Source organism: Lepidochelys kempii, chromosome 7 (assembly GCF_965140265.1).
Source record: "Lepidochelys kempii isolate rLepKem1 chromosome 7, rLepKem1.hap2, whole genome shotgun sequence".
In the NCBI taxonomy this organism is placed as follows: Eukaryota; Metazoa; Chordata; order Testudines; family Cheloniidae; genus Lepidochelys; species Lepidochelys kempii.
Genome location: NC_133262.1, coordinates 1,864,981 through 1,888,456, shown reverse-complemented (window position 1 = coordinate 1,888,456; position 23,476 = coordinate 1,864,981). Strand labels below are relative to the sequence as shown.

Here is a 23,476-nt window from a genome sequence, read left to right as displayed (position 1 = left end):
CCTCTGCACCGGGCATGCTCCAGCCTCGGGCTGAGCAGGACTTTCCTTGAACTTGCAGCTCTGGCTGCCGCAGGCTGGCCTGGGTACCAGAACTGAGAGAAGGGGAGAGCCTGTCCATCCTGTATTCTCAGTAACCACTCCCCTTGTTGACACCCAGGCAGCATGGAAGAGGAAGCTACCTGAGTCAAATGCAGAGGACAAGAGCAGAGAGGACAAGAGCTGGGGAAAGTGGCCGGGACATAGGATGCCCAGATAGCAAGTGTGAAAAATCGGGACGGGGGTGGCGGGGTAATAAGAGCCTATGTAAGAAAAAGCCCCAAATATCAGGACTGTCCCTATAAAATTGGGACAGCTGGTCACCCCACCGGGACAGCCTGGGCAAGGAGGCTGGGACTAGGAGCCAGGTGGTAGACTGGGGATGGACTGGGCATTAGTGGGATGAGGGCAAGGAGACAGATCTGATGAGGAACCGGGTGTGTGCACACTGGAGTTGGATGAGGAGCGTGAGAGTGAAACTGGGAGTAGGAGTCAGTGAGGAAGGGAAACACAGGCAGAGAGACCCAACTAGAGGTTGCGGGGAGACAGACAGTTCAGATGAGGAGCTGGGAGGTGAGAAGGGAAGACTGGGAGTGTGATGGGGAGTCAGAAGAGGGAAGACTATGACTTGTTGGGCCAGGAAACTGGGATGAAAAACCTGAGGAGTGGAGACTGGAATTGGTTAGGTGAGGAGAATGGGACGGGGATGAGGAGCCTGGATGGGGAAGAAATACAACTGGGACGAATTGGTGAGGACAGAGAAGAAGGGGTCAAAGTTTGGGGGCAATGGGCAGAAGACCATATGACTGCTAGAGCTTGGAATGGAGCCCAAGATTCCTGAGTCTCACCATTCCTCTGCTGCTTGCAAATATCTGTGAAACCCAGTGGAAAAGCATCCCATCCCCCTCTAGTGCTGGTCCACATAGAGGATGGCAACCTACCACGGCTATCAGTTACTCTGTCAACTCAAGTGGCAGAGGTCCGTGCAATGGATCTAGAGGTTCTAACCCTGCTGATGAACCATGTGGGTGTCAATGTGACACCACATAATGGAACTTTTTTTTTCTAGTTTGCTATTTAAAGAAACTAGGAAACTGCACACAAAATTTATGTGAAAAGAACATTAAGGTTGCAAAGTCAAGCACTCGGATGTTAGTGCAACCTTAACTCAGCCCGTTTGAGTGCATACTTTATGATACAGTCTTTGATTACATGATCACATACTGTGTTTTCCACAGGACACTGCCTCATTCAATATACAGGACTGATCTGTTCTGTGGATGAATCCGAGTTGTGTGTGGTGAAGGAGGCTGCTGTCTGTAGGACCTCTGCCTCATTTGTTGCAGGAATGTAGTGAATGAAGCAGGGGATTGCAGGAAGAGAAAGGAGGGTCTCATGTTTAAGGCAGCTGAATGCTGTCCTGAAGAACTGCATTCTATCCCTGGTTCTGTTCCTCTATGATGCTAGTTTCATATGTGGTCACTAATTGTGTGTTCTTGATTTTCTGAGTTTGTCTGGCTTGAGACCCCTGGACTCTGATTTGCAGAAACTTGGAGCACTCACAAGTGCAACTGAAGTCACTTAGAAATGTGCTTTGAACATATGAAGCGTTATACAATGTTAAGTGTTGTGAGAAATCAAGTCCTACATGTCTCAGACTGGGCAACCAAAATTAGTGAACGTATGTGAGTTGTACAGACTCTCTTTATTCTGGCATTTCCTACATTAGCGTGCTTGACTTTGCAAACTTAATGTTCTTCCATTGTTTATGTTCTTACTCTTCTCTTTAGTTTGTGTGTAATACATATATGGGAAATATATGGATATGAAACACAGATAGAAGGTACCTAAGTGGCCGAGGATAGAGAGAATCAGAGGAGACATGAACACAGCTTATAAATACATTACAAAGAACATAAGTGAGAAGGGAACTGAACCCTAAAAAATGGCAGGAGAGAGAGCCACAGCCCAGTGCCAAGGCAATACATGTTTCCAAGACTGTAGGAAAAGTTATGATGGTATGGCTCCTCTGCCATGTCTGAGGAGGACACCTCTCCTAGCAGCTGCAGGGCAAGTCCCAAAACCCACTGTCTATCATGCTGACCAATGTCTCATTGTTCACTTGTACTCCCGTCCGTCTATATCCATCTGTTGTTTCTAGTCTTTGCTTGTAAGTTCTGGGGGCAGGGACTATCTTTTTGTTTTGTGTTTTACAGCGCCTGGCATGATGGGGTCCTGGTCTATGATGCTAAGATAATGCAAATACAACAACAGAGTATAAGCAGGCCAAGCAATCCAGGAGGCCATAGGGATTCTTTCTGTCATCTGGTCTTAGCACCCTTAGTTGGCTGGTGTTGGTGGCCTGTGACATAGAGCAGTGCTATTCAAAGTGGTGGTCCGCGGACCGGCAGCCATCAGCTGCTGGTCTGCGCACACATTGGGAAAAAAAATTGCCGGTCCCCCACATCAGACACCTTGAGAAGCACTGACAGAGGGTGTCAGAAGAGAGGAGCTGGTGGTCCCTCTAGACTTTATCTAGAACTCAGACACTGCAGAAGGTTAGGTGTCATTCAGACAGCCAAAATGTCAATCCAGCTATTTCATTTCACACAGTTTTGCAAGCTATTAAGGCATTAAAAGATCTGTGCACCACATCTATGTTGGAAAAAAACATTTCTACCTTAAAAGAAACAAGCTGAGTGGGAAATGCAAGGATTTCAACTAAGAACTAGATAATGCTAACAACTTTCAAATGCTTTAAAGATAATGTTACTCTTAGCTGAATGACCAAATTAATGAAAAATGATTTTTTAAATGTAAAATTATTTGGTAAGAGTGTGCATGGCACTGACATGACTCCTAGCATACAAGACTTTTCCAGGCACTAAATCTGATCCACTGCTGAAGGTGTACAAAATACATCATATCCCAGCTGCCCACATAAATTCAGATCACTAATCCCCTGGGCAATATCTAAGGAGTGTTTTATATACTTTTCCTGAGTTCTGTTACTTGTGGAGATGTATTGTATCTTGACTTTAGCAAAGCTTTTGACACGGTCTCCCACAGTATTCCTGTCAGCAAGTTAAGGAAGTATGGGCTGGATGAATGCACCATAAGGTGGGTAGAAAGTTGGCTAGATTGTCGGGCTCAACGGGTAGTGATCAATGGCTCCATGTCTAGTTGGCAGCCGGTGTCAAGTGGAGTGCCCCAGGGGTCGGTCCTGGGGCCGGTTTTGTTCAACATCTTCATAAATGATCTGGAGGATGGTGTGGATTGCACTCTCAGCAAATTTGCGGATGATACTAAACTGGGAGGAGTGGTAGATACACTGGAGGGCAGGGATAGGATACAGAGGGACCTAGACAAATTGGAGGATTGGGCCAAAAGAAATCTGATGAGGTTCAATAAGGATAAGTGCAGGGTCCTGCACTTAGGATGGAAGAACCCAATGCACACCTACAGACTAGGGACCGAATGGCTAGGCAGCAGTTCTGCGGAAAAGGACCTAGGGGTGACAGTTGACGAGAAGCTGGATATGAGCCAGCAGTGTGCCCTTGTTGCCAAGGCGGCCAATGGCATTTTGGGATGTATAAGTAGGGGCATAGTGAGCAGATCGAGGGATGTGATCGTCCCCCTCTATTCGACATTGGTGAGGCCTCATCTGGAGTACTGTGTCCAGTTTTGGGCCCCACACTACAAGAAGGATGTGGATAAATTGGAGAGAGTCCAGCGAAGGGCAACAAAAATGATTAGGGGACTGGAACACATGACTTATGAGGAGAGGCTGAGGGAACTGGGATTGTTTAGTCTGCGGAAGAGAAGAATGAGGGGGGATTTGATAACTGCTTTCAACTACCTGAGAGGTAGTTCCAGAGAGGATGGTTCTAGACTATTCTCAGTGGTGGAAGAGGACAGGACAAGGAGTAATGGTCTCAAGTTGCAGTGGGGGAGGTTCAGGTTGGATATTAGGAAAAACTTTTTCACTAGGAGGGTGGTGAAACACTGGAATGCGTTGCCTAGGGAGGTGGTGGAATCTCCTTCCTTAGACGTTTTTAAGGTCAGGCTTGACAAAGCCCTGGCTGGGATGATTTAATTGGGTATGGGTCCTGCTTTTGAGCAGGGGGTTGGACTAGATGACCTCCTGAGGTCCCTTCCAACCCTGATATTCTATGATTCTATGAAAAGTGCTGCATAATTGGATCAATGACTGCATGTGATCCCAAACCTGACATCTCAGCGTGGGCTTTTTGCCTTTGACTCTCCGTTTGCCCAGAGCTCACTCTTCTCAGGCCCTCAAGCAGGAGGGTTTTATCTTGCAAAACAGAGTGGATTTTTGGATGGAATTAATTGGCTTTGTTTAGTTATTAACAGGCTAGGCCGTTCATTTATTCAAAATTATCTGTCACTCAAAATAATTAAAATTAATGTATGCTGAAGACATCATCAATGATTCTTGGTCAGATTTTTACTAGTTAGACTCAATTCAATTAGATAATTTCCTGATGACCTAATTCAAGTGTTATACAAATCACTGCTGTTGAATTGTTTTAGATTTTGATAGGAACAAGATCTAAAATTTGTCAGAGATCATTTTACTATTTATCCGCTCTCGTTTCATCAGGCTACACTGTGCATTTAAAAGGCTTGTTGTGATTGTCTAAGACGTCTGCTGTTTTCAGGAAGATGAGGACCTTCATGGAACCCTGTATCAATAGGGATCTTTCCTTAGTGTTTTTTTCTTAATCACCCAAATGAGTCATTAATTGTATTGTACTTCCCGTATAACTTGAAAAAAGGCTTTTTAAAAATATTCACAAGCAGGAAGTAAATTAGAGTAAGAAAAATGGATAATAGAACAAATTCCTAGGGGAACTACGTACCATCCCAACCCTGAAAATAATAAAAAAAACCAACAACCTTAAATAAGATGTTAGTAGAAATAATGGCGAGAATAAGGTCAAACTGGACAACCAAACTGGTATCTATGATTCCATGTAGTATAAAAAAAGAGGGGGGAATTCGAAGTCCAAATACCTGAGAAATGATGCGCTCCCCATCTCGATACACCTTCTCCCCTATTACATCAACTATCTTCATTCGCTCTGAAACCTGGAACAGAGAGAAAATTTCCATTCAGCGTACAACTGCCCCTGAGGAATTAGGACCTGAAACCATGTGAAGCTTTTCCTATTTTTGTGTACTATATTAAAAAGAATGCTTGCTATGCTCTTTGAGATCAGCATGCCATACAATTTACAGTGAGCATCTGGGAGTTTCTGATTTTTCTAGTGTCATAGATAGGGAACCATATTCAACAGTGGATTAAATGAAGATTGACTATTGACTTTAGTGGCGTTTACTCATTTATTCCAGAGCTGAATTTGACCCTATGTACTTATGACTAAGTAAGGGGAAAAAGTCAAATGTGTTAACTTGACTGCAGTTTAAAGGTCTGTTGTTTTAATGATGGTAAATTAGAAATTAAAAATTAGAAAGCGGTTGTACGAAATATGTATGCCCGAGTCTTCATGTACAGGGAAGAGATGATAGTTTAAAGAGATTAATCTTCCATTAAAGCTCACATTTCCTCTTGTCCACTTAGCCTCTCAAGAGAGAATTTGATGGGTCCAGAGTAGCGGCAAAAACAGTTCAGAAAGGAATAATTCGACAGCAAAGATGATACATCAATAATGGATTTAAATCTTACTCAACTAATCTTGAGCATGTGTACCTCAAATGTAATGAAATGAGTTATTCTACATATAATATAAACACAGTTTGTCATGCAATAAGCCACCAGAAATGCTAATGAGGTATTTTTGTATTTTCCTAAATATTTATGAGACACTTTAGTGCTCAGGAAGGTCACAGTGATGGAGCTGGTTTAACCCAGGTACAGAGGGAGCAGGGGCTGTGGATGCTTCCTCCCATAGCTTTGCCAATACACCTCTGTCCTGACCTGTACCACCATGTTTTTTCCAGCCCTTGAGCAGAGATTGCCAGTCACATCTAACCATAATACTTTGCTTTTCTCTAGCACCTTTCATCAAAGGATCTGAAAGTGCTTTACAAACATTAATTAAGCCTTAGAGAACATCCGTGAAAGGTATGCCTGTGATGGGGAAACTGAAGCAAAGAGACATTAAGTCACTATCTAAAGTAACAACACATCAGTACCCATAATCTGGAAGAGAACCCTGACCCCTTAACTCCCATTCCTTGCTTTGAACAATGTTGTTTCCCGAATGTATGGTGATTTTGAAGAAGGGTACATATGGTATTTAAGATGAAATCAGCAACCTTTCATTCCACTTGTGACTGAAGGAAGGATTTGAACAAATTTTTTGCATAATTGCTGTAAAAGAAATTAAGTTGTTCTACTAATGTGGTGTTACTGTAATTTCTATTTCAAATTGTGCTCTAGCAAGGATCCAACAAGAATCCTATCTAATTGAAAAGCATCAATAATAGCAGACTCTCTAAAGCAAATGCTAACAAAACAGCTTTACCTCCAGCGATTTAAGAAGGGGCACAGACTCAATAAATAATTCAAATGTCTTCCTCTTCTTCGCATTGTTTTTCAATATAATTCTTCTGAACGTCACTCGATCCTGTAAGAGAAAGGATAGAAAAATGGATTATTTCCTTTGGACAAAATGGCAAGTGTTTAAGAGATATGCAGACTGATGCTTTCTCTCCAGAAAGCAGGAATGCTGCAAATGCTAGTTTATAAACACTGTGTTTAAAAAGTCTATTAAAATTGTGCTGTATTAATCAAATAATGGGCATTGCTGATGGCTGCTGTAAAAAGGACCTACTGTAATGGAAATCAGAAGTTAGGAATTGTTGAAAACTGATAAGGGAAGCAAAGGGACACAAGGTGAAATCTACAGCCAGCGGAGTTAAGGACAAGAAGGAGACTTTTTAAAATATATTAGGAACAAAAAGAATCCTGACTATGATATTGGTCCATTGCTAGATTTAAATAGTAGAATTGTTAATAATGCAGAAAAGCATAAGTGTTCAATAAATATTTCTGTTCTGTATTTGGGGGAAAAACACAGAGGATATAGTTTCATCATATGGTGACAGCACTCTCCACTCCACTAGTATCTTTGGAGGATGTTAAACAGAAGCTGTTAAAATTAGACCTTTTAAATCAGCGTGTCCAGATAACTTGCATCCAAGTGTTTTAAAAGAGCTGGCTGGACAATTAATGCTGATTTTCTGTAAGTCCTGGAGCACTGGGGAAGTTCCAGAAGACTGGAAGAAAGCTAATGGTGTAACCATTTTTAAAAAGGGTAAATGGGATGACCTGGGTAATTATAGGCCTGCGAGCCTGTCACCGATCCCGGGAAAGATAGTGGAGAGGCTGATATGGGGCTCAATTAATAAAGTATTAAAGGAGGGTAGTAATTAATGCAAAACAACATAGGTTTACGGAAAACAGATCTTGTCAAACTAACCTGGTTTTTTTAATGAGATTACAAGTTTGGCAGATAAAGGTAATAGTGCTGTTGTGACATACTTAGACTTCTGTGTGGCATTGGACTTGATTCTGCACAACATTTTGATTAAAAAACCAGAATATTAAAATTAACATGACATATTAAATGGATTAAAAACTGGATAACTGATCCGTCTCAAAATGTAACTGTAAACAGGAAATTGTCATTAAGCATGTGTTTCCAGTGGGGTCCTGAAGGGACCAGTTTTTGGCCCTATACTATTTAACATTTTTATCAATGACATGGAAGAAAATATAAAATCATAACTGATTAATTTTGCAGAGGACACAAACATTGGGGAAGTGGTAAATAATGATGAGGACAGATCACCAATTTAGCACCATCTGGATTGCTTGATAAACTGCTCACAAGCAAACAATATATGTGTTTTAATATGGGTAAATGTATACATCTAGGAACAAAGAATGTAGGTCACACTTACAGAAGAGGGACTCTATCCTGCGAGGTTGGGGGGGTCATGGTGGATACTCATGGTGGAACATGAGCTCCCAAAGTGACACTGTGGCCAAAACAACATAAGCAGTCCTGGGATGCATAAAGAAGGGAATGTCAAATAGGAGTTGAGAGGTTATTTTACCTCTCTTTTTGGCATTAGTGTGACTGGTAATGGAACACCATGTCCAGTTCTGGTGCCCACAATTCAAGAAGAAAGTTGATGAATTGGATAGGGTTCAGAGAACAGCCACAAGAATGATTCAAGGGTTAGAACACATACCTTATAGTGGTAGACTCTAAGAACTCCATCTATTTAACTTAACAAAGAGAAGGTTATGGGGTGACTTGATCAATGTGGCCACTAGGTAGCAGCATTTGACCAAATGAGATTAAGCTCGCCCAATATCTGCAAGGGTTGTTCACCTCATATTTTTGTACCCGCAACATCAGAAATATTTAGCTTTCTTCTTCTCAGCAGGCTAAGGGAAGAATAGTACAAACACATAGGGACAAAATCAGAAAAATCAAAATCAGAAAAGCTAAGGCACAAAATGAGTTCCACCTAGCAAGGGCCATAAAAGACAATAAAAGATGTTTTTAAAACATATTAGGAAAATATGAAGGAATTATTAGGTTTTCTACTTGGTGGGGAAGCAGAGCTAATAAATGATCACATCAAGAAAGCTCAGGTGTTTAATGCCTATTTTGCTTCACTCTTCACTTAAAAGGTTAATGGTGACCAGGTACTCAACACAATTATAACAACAAAGGGGAAGGAACACAAACCAAGATAGGGACAGAACAGGTTAAAGACTATTTACATAAGTTAGATGTATTTAAGATGGCAGGACCTGATTAAATTCATCCTAGGATATCTAAGGAACTACTGAAGCAATCTCGGAACTGTTAGGGAGTAGCTTTGAGAACTTTCATGGAGGATGGGGTGTGGCCCAGAGGACTAGAGAAAGGAAAACACAGCACCTATCTTTAAGAAGGGGGACAAAGAGAAACCAAGGAGCATAGACCAGTCAGCCTAACTTTGATACCTGGAAAGATACTGGAACAAATAATTAAGCAGTCAATTTGTAATCACCTAAAGCATGAAAGGGTTATAAGGAATAACCCACATGAATGTGTCACAAACAAATCATGCCAAACCAACCTAATTTCCTTCTTGGATAGGGTTACTGGCCTAGCCAGGGACACAGCAGCAATGATATACCTTGATTTTACTAACTGTTTTGACACAGTCCTGCATGATATTCTCATAAGCAAACTAGGGAAATTTGGTCTCAATGAAATTACTATAAAATGGGTGCATAACTGGGTGAAAACTCATACTCCTGTAAGAGTAGTTATAAATGGCTTACTGTTGAAGTGAGAAGGCATATCTTGTGAAGTCCCACTGGGGTCTGATACTATTCAATATTTTCATTAATGACTTGGACAATGGAGTGGAGAGTACAATTATAACATTTGGGACTTTGGAGAACAGGGTTAGAATTCAAAAAGATCTTGAAAATTAGAGAATTGGTCTGAAATCAACAAGATGAAATTCAGTAAAGACAAGTGCAAAGCACTACACTTAGGAAGAAAGAACAACTACAAAATGGAGAATAATTATAGTTATCCCACTCTACTCAGCACTGGTGAGACCGCAGCTGGATGAGTAAATACTGTGTCCAGTTGTAGGTGCCACACTTTAGAAAAGATGTGGATAAATTTGAAACAGCCCAGAAAAGAGCAACAAAAATAATAAAAGGTTTAGAAAACCTGGCCTATGAGGCATGGTTAAAAAACTGGATGTGTTTAGTCTGGAGAAAAGACGACAGAGGGGGGACCTGATGACTATCTTAAAATATGTTAAGAGCTGTTACAAAGAGGACAGTGCTCATTTGGTCCTTAATACCTACTGAAGGTTGGACAAGAAGTAATGGGGATTATGACCCAATGCCCCATAACAGTCACAGAGATATGCTTATGATATGAATATGGCACAACTAAGATATGTTTTATGCAAGAGGGGTCATGTGAGGTGTCATTGGAAGGGTTACCATTTACTGAATGTGATTATCCAATCTGTATGCATGTTTCGTTTCTGCATCTGAAGTTAAAAATATTGACTATGTAATAATTACAACTGTGTTTTCACCTGGGGAACGCCCACCAGACAGTAGGCAAACAGCCAGGATGAGCCATTAGGAAGGACAATAGGACTTTGAAGATTCTAATCTCCCTCCTTCCTGAGAAGTTTCCTGGGATGCTGCTTTAACGCTGTAGGGTCAGGTGATCAGGTCACCTGGTACTGGACATCATTTTGGACTCATGATATTTTTCTATTGGAAGGGGGTGGGGGTCAAACTAGGAGACAGGATTCCGGTCATATGTAAATCCTATTTAAGGCTGGGGAGTGAGTTAATCTTGGCTCTTCTCCACTGCCTCCCCGCCCAAGAAGGAAGACTGCTGAAAACACCAGAAGAAACAAAGGAACTAAACTGGGGGCAGGGGCTGAGCCCAGGCGAGAAAGGTCAACCTGTGAAACAAATACCTGGAGATTCAAGCTGCAAGCAGTGCAGTTTACCTTCAAGAAACTCTGCAACTTGCATAAACCACCACTTAGGGTGGGAATTGGGTATTAACAACCATTTAATTTAGTGTAATAAGCTTAGTTTGCATGTTTTGTTTTATTTGCTCAGTGATCTGCTTTGTTCTGTTTGCTATCCCTTATAATCACTTAAAATCTACCTTTTGTAGCTGTTAAATTTATTTTTTGTTTATTCTAAAACCCAGTTTGTGCAATTCATAATGGGGGGGGGGGGGGGAGCTGTGCATATCTTCCTTCACATTGAGGGAGGGAGCGAATTTCACAAGCTTACACTGTATAGATCTCTATACAGCACAAGGCAATATAATTTTGGGTTTACACTCCAGAGAGTGTGTGTACCTCTGTGCTAGGCAATTCCCCGAGCTGAGTCTTCCCACACAGAGCTGACTGCAGACTCTGTGCGATTCTGCAGCTGGGTGTGTCCCTAACTATGTTTGCGCAGCAGGACAGAGTGAGGGAGCCCAGGCTGGTGGAATGGGCAAGCTCAGTGGGACCCCAATACATCAGGTGGCACCCCAGAAGAGGGTCCAACCCATCACAGGGTTAATTTACAGCAAGGGAGATTTAGGCTGGATATTGGGAAAATCCTTCTAACTATAAGGGTAGTTAAACTCTGGAATATGTTGTGGAATCCCCGTCATTGGAGATTTTTTGAGCAGGTTAGACAAACACCTGTCATGGATGGTCTAGGTTTACTTGGTTCTGCCCCTGTGCAGGGGGCTGGACTTGATGGCTTCTCAAGGTAAGGAGGGCCAGAGGGCCTAGGTGAGCATTTTAGAGAAAGAGCCAGATCTTAGAGCAGTTATGGTGGAAACAGTAGTAAGATCTGGGCACAGCTTAGAGCAGGAGTTCTCAATCTTTTTCTTGCTGAGCCCCCCGCCAAACATGCTATAAAAACTCCATAGCCGACTTATGCTGCAGTAACTGGTTTTCTGCATATAAAAGCCAGGGCTGGCATTAGGGGGTAGCAAGCAGGGCAATTACCTAGACCCTGTGAAACTACATTGCTCAGGGCCCTGGACTTCAGCCCCATGTGGTGGGGCTTCAGCTTTCTGCCCTGGGCCCCAGTGAGTCTAATGCTGGCCTGCTTGGCGGCCCCCCTGAAACCTGCTCACAGCCCCACAGGGGGGTCCTAGACTCCTGGTTGAAAACCACTGGCTTAGATATTGGTGTAGACAGATGGCTGAGTCATGGGCAACACTCAATCTGTGGCCCTGAGTGACAGAAAGGATGGTGTTGTTAGCAGTGAGAGAAGGGGAGCAGCGGGGGAAGACAAAAAGTTCAGTCTTGGGCAAAGGAGAGAGCGAATGGGGTCACTGGAGGAGAAGAGCGAGTGAGAAACACCTAATGAAAAGCAAGAGGAAAACACAGTTTTGGGGGGCAAGGGGAAAATGAAGTCACAGCAAATATTGCTGATCTTTTCTTTGTAATAGTTGGTTACATCCTGTGTGGAGAGGCAGAAGACACAGGAGCAAAGCATGATTTCAGGAAGGCATCAGAGGTTGGGAATGAGTGTGGGAATGTGGGTTTGAGAGTCAGTGAGGGAGGAGAAGGGCTTCTGTTTGACCAGGAGGAAGGCAGAATTGAAAGAGGGGAGTGTGCATGTTAATGAGTCTCTCTCCAGAAGCATTCAGTGGCACAGGAGCAAGATAAATCAGATGTTGGGAGTAAGTACTCTTCACTGCCTTGCAAGAGACCTAGATTTGATTACTGATCTTAGTCTTGCTGAGATGGGCTTGCAGAGCTGTGGAGGTAGTTAAAACCTCCTAAGTGGAAGAGAGAGCGAGTCATTCCTGTGTTTTACTGAGTAGCTGAGAGCTGAAGTGAGGTGCTTGAGACAGTGCTACTTCAGAGTGACGAAAGTATGGTAAAGAGAAAAGCAGAGAGCAGGCAAAGGGATCGTGGGAAAATAACCATAATTATGGCCAGGCAAATCAACTTCATTTCAGCTTAAAGGTAACTGGAATAAAAAGTCACCTTATTCACTTTTTCTAATGAGCTCCATGTACAGGTGGTTCATTTTATATTATTTAGCCTGTTTTGTTATAGAAATTAATTAGACCCCAACATTACTCCCAGGTTAGCTTATCAGAATCTTTCCTTTATGAACTACAAACAAAAAGAGAAGTCAATCTTCTCAGTGTGCACTGAGATTGCACAAACATGCTGGTGCATAATAGCTTATCAATCATATAATCAAGGTCATAATGCACAGTCAACCTTTACTGATAGTTGCTGAGGAGCCATGTGTACTATACGACAAACTTCAAAGGCTTTGTGGTATTACAGTCATTTTCTGACGTGCACTACAGCAGATGAGTAACACCGAGCACTTTGAAAGTAGACCTTACACAAATACTGTAAAGAAAAGGACCATATAGGAAGCTCCAATTTCTAGAAGTCACATTTAGCAAGCGAACCCAGAAACAAAAGCAGCAATACTGTCTATCAGCCCAAAACGTGGGAACAACTCTCAAAGCTGTGCTCATCCTGGGACCTCTTCCACAGCAATGTGGGGCAGAGACCAGGAACAACATGAAAGCTACAGTTTGTCCTTGGGAAGGTGAACAAATCTTTTGGTGTCTCTTCCTACCTCAAAGTGAGCGCTTCAGATTACTTGACAGGCTAACGAGAAAGAGAACTACAACTGTTTCCCAGAGAGAGAGGAAGATGCTGGGGAGTTAACATTCTTGCCTCCCAAGTCCTAAATGGGCAGGGCTGTTCTCCTACTATAAAATACATGCATTCGTTACCTTCTCTTTATCCCTCTGCAGTATGAAAAAACAGACTAACTAGCAAAAGCTTTACATTGCAGCGCCTGTGAAGTGACCAAATGACCCTCACTAATAGATCTGGAGTTATGATTTATTGACAGATTGTTTTAGGGAAGTGGTAAAAAGCATTTGCACAATGAACTCTGGGTTGAAATTATAAATCATGATAAAATAGCTATTTGCATACAGACACGCACTGGGAAAAAGTAACTGATGATGGATGGGGTATATTAATTAGTGTTTAACACTTGATGCAGCTTAGAGTAATTTTCCACACTTACCAGTCCCCAAAGGGCTCCTTCTGTTGTGGCAACAATGGTAGCAGCTCTAGGAGTGTTGTACATCAAGGCCAGTTCCCCAAAACTGCCGTGATTGTCGTAACGGCCGACACAACGAGGCTGGCTCTCTCTTGTTACAAAAATATCATACAATCCCCTGGAAAAATAGAAAAAATACTGTTCATTAGACCAAATTAAAGCACTGCTAATAAAATACTGCTTTCAACAGTTGGCTCAAATATAAATGATGCAGATGTTTTCCCAGTACAAGAATTAGTTTTCCTATCTCTGATCTATGTACCAAGAGCACATGTTCTGCCCAGTTTGCCATTATCTGATTGTAAGCTATTTCTATGTAAGATGCCTTCAAAGCACCTCTCCCTTCACACTTCATTTTAACACCTGGAAGCTTCCCTCTGTCCATCCTGATCAGGGCTCCCTGCTTTCTTCTGAATTTATTACTTGGGCTTTCTGACTTTGCTATGCCTAGCAGATGTCATTGGGTTTAGGAGCTTTTTTAGTTAGACTAACTGCTGCTGGTTCTGACGTTTGAGGTGCCTGGCTCTTTAAAAGACATTTTGTCAAACTATATGTTGGAGTGGGGGAAAGAAGGGAGATGAACATATGAGTATGAATGTGTCTTCTTCGGTTAAGTTAAGAAGATACACCAAGAGGGCTTTTGCTGCATTGGACAGGGACTCCAAGTACTAGGGCAGTCCAAATGAGTTTCTCTGGTTATTCCATTTACAATAAGTGAATCACAGGAACGTAGAGCTAGAGAAGTCACAGTTTTTGGGGGTGTAATCCAGACCAGTGAGGGATTTACCCTGTAACCTTGAGTGGCTCACAATGACTTGCTACTATAGTTCCCAGCCTGGGACACTCACAGCAACAAATATGCAGGTCACACCCTGAATGCCTGTGCACTATGCAACCAGCCCTGGTTCAGCAACTTTGACCCCAACAGCCTTTCTACAGACCCCCAGCCCCACTCTGACTTCCACCAGCCTTGATTACAACTAGCAAAGTGACCCCAACACACTCCCCATCCTGAATATTCCCCAAACCCTGTGCTCTGTAATCACCAGCCTTTTCCTGGACAGTTCAGAGAAATAATAAGGTTTATTTGTTCCTTTAAAGAGACAAAAGCATATTACAGCTTATTCACTTAACTGGGATATATAAACTCTTCCCTGCAAACTCAACACTTAGTTAGTTTATAGTAAAAATAAAACACATTTATTAACAATAGGACAAAGTTATGTGCTGCTAAGTAAAAGGAATAAAGTTAGAAACTGCTACAGGGAAATAAAAGTGAAAATGCATCTAAAAGTCTAAAACTTTATCTAGGAAAGTACAGGCTTTGTTCAAGATGGTTTCTGTTACCAGTCTCTCGAGCCATGGCTGACTTTCCCTCAGTCAGAACCTTCCACAGAAGTACAAGATGCTGGTTTGCCTTGTTTTCCTAGGTGAAAGATCTTTGCCTTTGCAGGTTTCTCACCTATAGTCAGTTTCCAGAGACTTCAACCCCTCCTGGGTTGAAGGACCCATCTTTCACAGCTGCAAGAGCTCTAGCCTCTTGTGTCTGTCTAGTGATGGATAACTTAGGGATGTTCTCTGCCCTCCCTCTCTCAAAGTTCATATACCTTGCTGTTCTTCTCTTCCTGTGGCCTTCTCATTCCCCATCTGATTTCTATGTAAATGGGGATTCTTGTTTTGGTCACACCTTGCTTAATTTCTTTGGAGACAGGGAGATAGCTAGAACATTCCCTCCTGTCTGGGAAAGACCTGTTTCTCCCTTTGTTTAGGTCACAGACTGTAAAGTATAATATTAAGGAGCATTCATAATTCTCTATGTAGTGTTAATAATTACAATTCACAACTATACTGATCATCAGGGTGTCATAGGCTTTCATAAAAGACCTTGCTCAACACACTTTTATCATACAGTAATATTGTATGCTATCAGTAGATTCAATTGCTGATCACTTGAGGTTTAGCCTCCACCCCATCTTTACAGACCAGCAAAAATTTGTAATGTATTGTTTGAAAAGTAAAACACAGCCAAGCTTCTTTCTCCTCCTAGGTATAGATGCCATACTGTCTCCTCCCCCAGTTGTTAGCTTGCTAGTTTAGTTTAACTAATATGTAAACAGACCCTCATTCTCTCTGCCTGATGACCAGACTGGTCAGAGAAGCAAACATTTCTTTGTCTAGGGCAGACTATTTACCAATTTCCCCTGACATGCCTGATTTAAACGCATTTTAGTGATAATTCTAGCATATATCCATAATGTTTAATACACACCACATACATATACTATGCAAGAATATTAATTGAGTTGGGGTACACTGGTCAGGCCAGCTGAAACTCATTACAATACCCAGGAGTCCCCTACCCTCTGGTTCTGAGATGCTCTTAGGGTCACACCTGCCCCCTTACAACACTGCAGGAGGGTTAGCCACTGGCTGACCCAGAGGCAGACGGTTAGAGCCCTCTTTCCTGGACAAGGCATCTGCCACCGCATTTTCCTTCCCTGTGAAAGAAACCTGTTTTCTCACCTTTGTCTGTTTACCGTCTCCAGGACATATTAGAGTATCCAGATTTTCACGTACAGAGTTATTACAAACATTTCAGTGACATTAATGACCAGTGTGTTATTAGATTTCAAACGATATACAACATGCCACCTTTGAAAGAAATATGACACAGTGTGTATGCCAGGCCTGACAAGAGTTTCTGACAGAGTAGTGAACGTCAAATGGGCCTCTGATACAGAGGTCATCTACTCCATCCCGCTGTGCTGAAGCGGGACCAAGTATACCTAGAGTCCCATATGCATTAGCAGCCACTGCACTGCAACCAAGCCAACCAATTGTCAGGGATGGTTGATGACAGTACCTCTGAACATACCTACCTTCATGAAAAGACAAAGATTCCCTACATTTTAATGTTATAAGGGAAGTGTCTGAGAAGGAACTATGCATCTGAGGAATATCCTAATAGTCATTCCTTGGAACAGACATTGGTCAAGGAGAATTTATGAAAGATGTAATCTCTAGAGGAAAAACAGCCAATGAATCCGTTTACAGAAGAGAACCCCAGAAAAACCACCACATCAAGTTTTTAAATAGACTTGATGTTGGATGCAAAGCTATAATCTTCACCAACAAACTGGAGAGAATGTTATTGACCTCCCATAGGGTGTCAACTGCCACCTAGAAATAAGAGAATTGTCAGCTATAGCAGCAAGTGGAACTCTTCAGTAAATAAGTTTAGGAACAAATAGAGTCCACTAAATTAAGTCCTAGCTGGCAGCATCAGTCAAGCAGCAGTTAGGAGTGATGACTGCATACCCTGCTATTGGATAGGAGTTGTCTTTGAACTCTCCGGTTTCTAAAACAAGCACTGGATGCAGCTCTGTGCCAACAACACTTGCAAATAGCTCCACCATACTGATTCCTGCACAGATACCTCAACTTGGAAACTATAGTGTATCAGGTGTGGGAAAGCTTTGCAACAAACCCACAAGCCGGCATTCCTGCCTCGAAGCCTTTCAGACCAAAAAGATTAAAATTTAGTTTGCTGGGTCAATTTCCACTATGTCAGAGTCAGGCTTGTGAACATTTCAGGAGATACCTCAAAGCAATCCAAGAGTTACCAGTCTCAGTTGAGGCCTCAGCTGAGGCACTCTCCTTTCATCCAGAAAGCTAAGGCTGAAGCCAGAAGAACAGGGAAACAGCCTAATATGTCTACAAAGGACTTTGACCCTTGAAACCATATTACTTAATTATATATGGAATACAGACAAGAGAAAACAATTTCAGTATGCTAACAGAAGACCACTCTAGCAGTGAACAGTGAACTACCAATGCCATATGCAGTTAACAGAGAAACTACAAACAACAAGCCTATTAAGGGAAGCATAAGACCATCAACAGAAGATAGGCGTAAGGACTCCAAAACGAAACAATGCACCAATATTGGCAGGAGCAATAGTCAGATGAGTGATACAGTCAGTGCAAGGACTATACCTAATCCAGCTAGGAAACTGGGCAAGGTCAGACAAACAACAAATGTTTGCACACTAATGCAAGGAGCCTGGGCAATAAAATGGAGGAGCTAGAACTGCCAGGACACGACATGAAACTCAGTAGTATAAGGATAGCAGAAATCAGATGAATAGCGGCTCCACAGCAGAAGAGGACGTAGGCTGAAACCCACTTAAGTTTCTGGGTAGACACTGGTGTTCACTTAGCTCTGTCTGCAATAGATACAAATAGTCTCTGAGAGGCTCTAAAAGATTTAATTCTGTCCAAATAATATGCTAATGCTCTCCTAACATCCCAGGTATCCTCTCTAGTCTGATGGGGTAACTGCCAGATGAATAGCCTGACTGATATGGAAGTTGAAGATGACTTTGGGTAGGAACCCGGGTGTGGCTGGAGGGATACTTTATCTTTGAAGAAGATAGCATAAAAGCCAGGATTAACCATCAAAGCACCTAACTCACCAAGTCTTCAAGCATAGTTAACTGCGCCACTAGAAAAGATGGTTACTCACCTTTGTAACTGTTGTTCTTCGAGATATGTTGCTCATATGCATTCCAATTAGGTGTGTGCGCACCGTGTGCATGATCGTCTGAGAATTTTTAGCCTAGCAACACCCGGTGGGTTGGCTGTGGAGCCCCCTGGAGTGGCGCCTTCATTGCGCTGGATATATACCCCAGCCGACCCAGCACCCCCTCAGTTCCTTCTTGCCAGCTACTCCAACAGAGGGGAAGGAGGGCGGGTTTGGAATGGATACGAGGAACACATCTCAAAGAAGAACAGTTACAAAGGTGAGTAACCATCTTTTTTCTTCGAGTGCTTGCTCATATTGATTCCAATTAGGTGACTTCCAAGCCTTACCTAGGCAGTGGGGTTGGAGTGAGATACTGCGGAGTGCAGAACCACTGAACCAAATGCAGCATCGCCCCTGGACTGCTGAATTATCGCATAGTGAGCGACAAAGGTATGTACCGATGACCAAGTGGCAGCTCTACAGATCTTCTGTATTGGAACCTGGGCCAGGAAAGTGGCCGATGAGGCTTGAGCCCTTGTGGAGTGGGCGGTGGGATGCGTGGTCGGGACACTGGCCAAGTCATAGCAAGCACGGATACAGGCCGTGATCCAGGAAGAGATGTGCTGTGAGGAGACCGAGAGGCCTTTCATCCGATTGGCCATGGCAATGAAGAGCTGGGTCGTTTTTCTAAACGGCTTTGTGCGCTCAACATAGAAGGAGAGAGCTGTACGAACATCGAGGGAGTGCAGCTGTTGCTCCCATCGAGTAGTGTGTGGTTTCGGGTAGAAAATCGGAAGGAAGAGGTCCTGATTGACATGAAAGGCTGACACTACCTTAGGAAGGAAGGCAGGGTGAGGTCGCAGCTGTACCTTGTCTTTATGGAACACCATACACAGTGGTTCTGACATGAGGGTTCTGAGCTCGGATACGTCTTGCAGAGGTGATGGCCACAAGGACAGCTGTCTTCCAGGAGAGGTACAGGAGCGAGCAGGTGGCCCTCGGCTCGAACGAGGCCCCCATAAGCCTGGAGAGGACCAAGTTAAGGTCCCATGCAGGAATCAGTTGTCGCACCTGCGGGTATAGACGGTCCAGTCCCTTAAGGAATTTGCCGACCATAGGGTTGGAGAAGACTGAGCAACCATGTTCCCCTGGGTGGAAAGCGGAAATGGCTGCCAGGTGCACTCTGATAGATGATACAGCCAAACCTTGTTGTTTTAAGGACAGGAAGTAATCCAGGATGAAATGCACCGATGTCTGCACGGTGGGCGTGCCGTTCTGAGCACACCAGCAGGAAAACCGTTTCCATTTGGCCAAATATGTGGCTCAGGTGGAGGGTTTCCTGCTGCCTAGCGGTACCTGCTGCACCGAGTGTGAGCAGAGCAGCTCTGACCGAGTTAGCCATGCAGCATCCACGCCATGAGGTGGCGTGATTGCAGGTCAGGGTGACAGAGGCACCCGTGGTCTTGTGAGATCAGGTTCAGCCACTGCGGGAGCGTGATTAGAGCGTCTACCGATAACTCCAGGAGCGTGGTATACCAGTGCTGCCTGGGCCACGCCGGGGCGACCAGAATCAGATGTGCTCTGTCCCTGCGTAACTTGAGCAGGACCTTGTGGACTAGCAGGAATGGAGGGAAGGCGTAGAACAGCTGGTCTTTCCACAGAAGTAGGAAGGCGTCTGGGAGGGAACCCAGGGAATGTCCCTGGAGAGAACAGAACACTTGGCACTTCCCATTGTTGCGTGAGGTGAACAGGTCGACCTGGGGAAACCCCCACCTCAGGAAGATGGAGTGGATGACATCTGGGTGAATCAACCACTCGTGAGACTAGAAGAACCTGCTGAGGCAATCCGCCAGTGTGTTCTGAACCCCTGGGAGAAACAATGCCACCATATGGATCAAGTGAGCTATGTAGAACTCCCACAGGCAAATGGTTCCTGACAGAGGGGGGATGACTGTGCTCCCCCTTGCTTGTTGATGTAGAACATGGCCGTGGTGTTGTCTGTGAGGACCGCCACAGAACGGCCATGTAGGTACCCGTGAAACGCTTTACACGCCAGGTGCACTGCCATCAGCTCTTGCACACTGATGTGAAGAGATAGCTCAGGTGCGGTCCATAGACCCTGCATTCGGAAGGCACCCCATCCCAGAGATGATGCATCTGTGACTAGGTTAAAATCGCTTCTGGGACAGTGACCACCATGCTCAGGCTGTCTCAACCTGGCCGATATACTGCTGACAGCCAGGCCTGAAGCGGGCAAAGCCGAAGTTTGGCATGCCTGGTTACGTACGTGCACGAAGCCATGAGCCCCAGAAGGCTCAGGCATGTCTTTATAGTTGAAGTCAGGAAGTTTTGAAGGCTGCGGACGATGTTCACCAGCGACTGAAAGCAGGTGTCCGGTAGGAGAGCTCAGACGAGTCTGGAGTCTAAGACTGTCCCGATAAACTCTATTCTCTGGGTTAGTTCCAGAGTCGACTTTTCGGTGTTGAGCAGGAGGCCCAGCTGGCGGAACATGTCTATGGTGAGTCAAACGTGGGATTGTACTTGGTCCCTGGTGCAGCCCCGAATAAGCCAGTCGTCGAGATGTGTAAACGCTTGGATCCGTTGTCGATGAAGGGAGGCTGCCACAATGGCCATACATTTGGTGAACACCCTGGAAGCTGTGGTAAATTGGTAGTGTTTGTGATTGACCACAAAGCGAAGGAAACGTCTGTGCGCTGGATGAATCGCTACGTGGAAGTACGTGTCCCTCATGATGAGGGTGGCGTACCAGTCTCCAGGATCCAGGGAAGGAATAATGGTCCCCAGTGAAACCAGGCGGAACTTCAACTTTACCATGTATTTGTTGAGTCCGCGCAGATCTAGGATGGGTCGAAGCCCACCCTTGGCCTTGGGGATTAGGAAGTAACAAGTAAAAAATCCTACCCCTTAGCTCCCTTAGAACCTTCTCGATTGCTCCCACGGTCAGGAGCGTTTGGACCACCTATGTAAGGAGTTGCTCGTGAGAAGGGTTCCTGGAGAGGGACGGGGAGGAGGATGGAAGGGAGGGGAGAAAGAAAACTGAAGAGAATATCCCTTTTCCACTGTGCAAAGAACTCAACGGTCTGAAGTTATACGGGACCACGCATGGTGGAAATGGGAGAGATAATTTCAAAATGGAGGGGAAGGATCCTGGATGGTGACTGGCAAGCCGTCCTCTGGCACACCTTAAAAAGTTTTGCTTAGGCCCCAACGGTGGTTTGGGAGGGCCCTGATTCTGACCGGGTTGCTGGCCAGTAGATCTCATCCTACCACCTCGCCCGCGCCTTCTATAAAAGTCCTGCCTCAGGGGTAGGACTGTTGAGGCTGCGGCTTAAGGGCCTGCGCTGGGTAACTGGGGTGTGCGTTCCCAGGGAGCGCATGATAGCCCTGGAATCTTTCAGGCTCTGTAGTGTAGAGTCCGTTTTGTTCGAAAACAGGCCGGAGCCTGTTGACCGTGCCGCTCCCTTTCGTTCACCAAGGCCACCACTAGTGAACACGGCTGAGGGTGAGTATAAAGGTACTCGTACTCCTTGGAGGGGACAAAGTATTTCCTCTCCACTCCTCTGTCCATCGGTGGGATGGAGGCAGGGGTTTGCCAAATTGTCTTGGCATTGGTCTGGACGGTGTGGATAATGGGCAAAGCTACTCAGGACGGGGCCTCTGCTGAAAGGACGTCCACCACTGGGTCCTCCAACTCCACTACCTCCTCAGCTTGGAGGTTCATATTACGTGCCACCCTACATAGAAAGTCTTGGTGGGCAGGAAGGTCTATCGGGGGAGGACCCGAAATTGTTGTCCCTGCCACTGCCTCATCTGGAGAGGACAAGGAGGATGCCACGGGGCCAGGGGATCCTGTGGCAGAACCTGCTGTGAAGGGTCCTGTTGCCCAGGATCCGCTACACTGGGGTCTGGGGCCTGCTCTGGGGTAGGTGCAGTCGCCTCTATACCCCCCGGAGGACGACGACTTATGGTGGCCTCTGGTACCTGGGGTTCTGAGTGGGCTGAGAGGGAGGCCCCTGACGGAACCCACTGGACTTGGTGGTACGCCCACAGGGTCCAGAAGGACCATTGTGAAGGCTCCTGATTAGGATCTTGGCCCTCCTCCTGCCAGTGACCCACATCACCCTTGCCGTGGCTTGGAGTGGGGTAGACTGAGCACGAGCTGCCCTTGGACTGTGACGACTGTAGGGCAGAGCGTGAGAGCCAAGGCAGTGCAGAGCGTGCCTGCATCGACTCTCTGGGGGACGGTGCAGATTGGTACCAGGTCACTGGAGAGCGGTGCCGGTGAGGCGCTGGGGAGCAGTACCTGGATTGAGATCGGTGCTGATGACTGGGCCGGTACCGGGATCCAGATCTTGACTGCAACGATGACCGCCTGTGGGAGCGGCGTCTGGATCGGCTCTGGGAAGGAGATCGGTGCTCTGATCGGTGCCAGGATCAACGTCAGGAGCCCGAACGGTACCGTGGTCCAGAACTGTGCCCAGAGCCAGATCGGTGCTGTGAGTACGACCAATGGCACGACTGCGAACGGCGCTGGGACTGCGAGCGGCGCCAGGATCGGGACTGGGACCGGGATTGTGTTTGCATGCGCGGAGATGGCGGACATATTAGGGTTGGCTTGCCCCTAGACGGTACCGAACGAGTTGGAGGCTATGCCGCAGTCTGTGATGATGCCGGCTCTGTGAGGGCAATGAGGGCTCGCGCCGCTGCAAATGTCTCCGGCGTTGACGGAAGCCGGGGCTCAACCCTGGTCCGGGTCGGGGAGCCTGTGCACACCGGACTCAACAGCTCCGCTCTCAATGCTGGAGTCAACAGCGCCAGTATCGGCACTTGTACCCCCAGTTGCTCTGGTGCTGGACGCGACTCCGAGGCTGGTATAGGAGGTGCCGGCGACTGTTGAGGTGGGACAGTCATCTCTGGCTTGCGCGGTCTCTTCTGGCCCGGAGATAGAGAACAACGCCGGGTCACTTGTACTGGCTATGGTGCCGGAGAGGTCCGGTGCTGCGGGCCTCTATCAGAGTCCAACCACAGTGCAGTACCTGATGCAGCCGCCAGGGCGCTGCGCACTGAAGCGCCCAGTGCCGGGACTTGGCGAGCCGATGGAGGGCCGGGCTAAGGGCCGCCTCCAGAAAGAGCTGCTTGAGTCTAAAGTCCCATTCCTTTTTGGTCCAAGGTCTGAACGCCTTACAGATCCTACACTTGTCAGCCTGGTGAGACTCCCCGAGGCACTTCAA

The 23,476-nt window shown here is 45.3% G+C and overlaps 1 protein-coding gene across 1 annotated transcript in view; it reads right to left on the bottom strand.

Annotated features, from left to right (window-relative positions):
* The window catches only part of PRKAR2A (protein kinase cAMP-dependent type II regulatory subunit alpha), a 156,811-nt gene that overhangs the window by 8,149 nt on the left and 125,186 nt on the right, over nt 1-23,476 (bottom strand). Inside the window, exons 6-8 of the mRNA XM_073350887.1 lie at nt 13,664-13,817; nt 6,549-6,650; nt 5,074-5,148 (exon numbers count right to left, since the gene is read on the bottom strand). Of these exons, the coding sequence (XP_073206988.1) occupies nt 5,074-5,148; nt 6,549-6,650; nt 13,664-13,817 (331 nt within the window). The remainder of the gene's footprint in view (nt 1-5,073; nt 5,149-6,548; nt 6,651-13,663; nt 13,818-23,476) is intronic.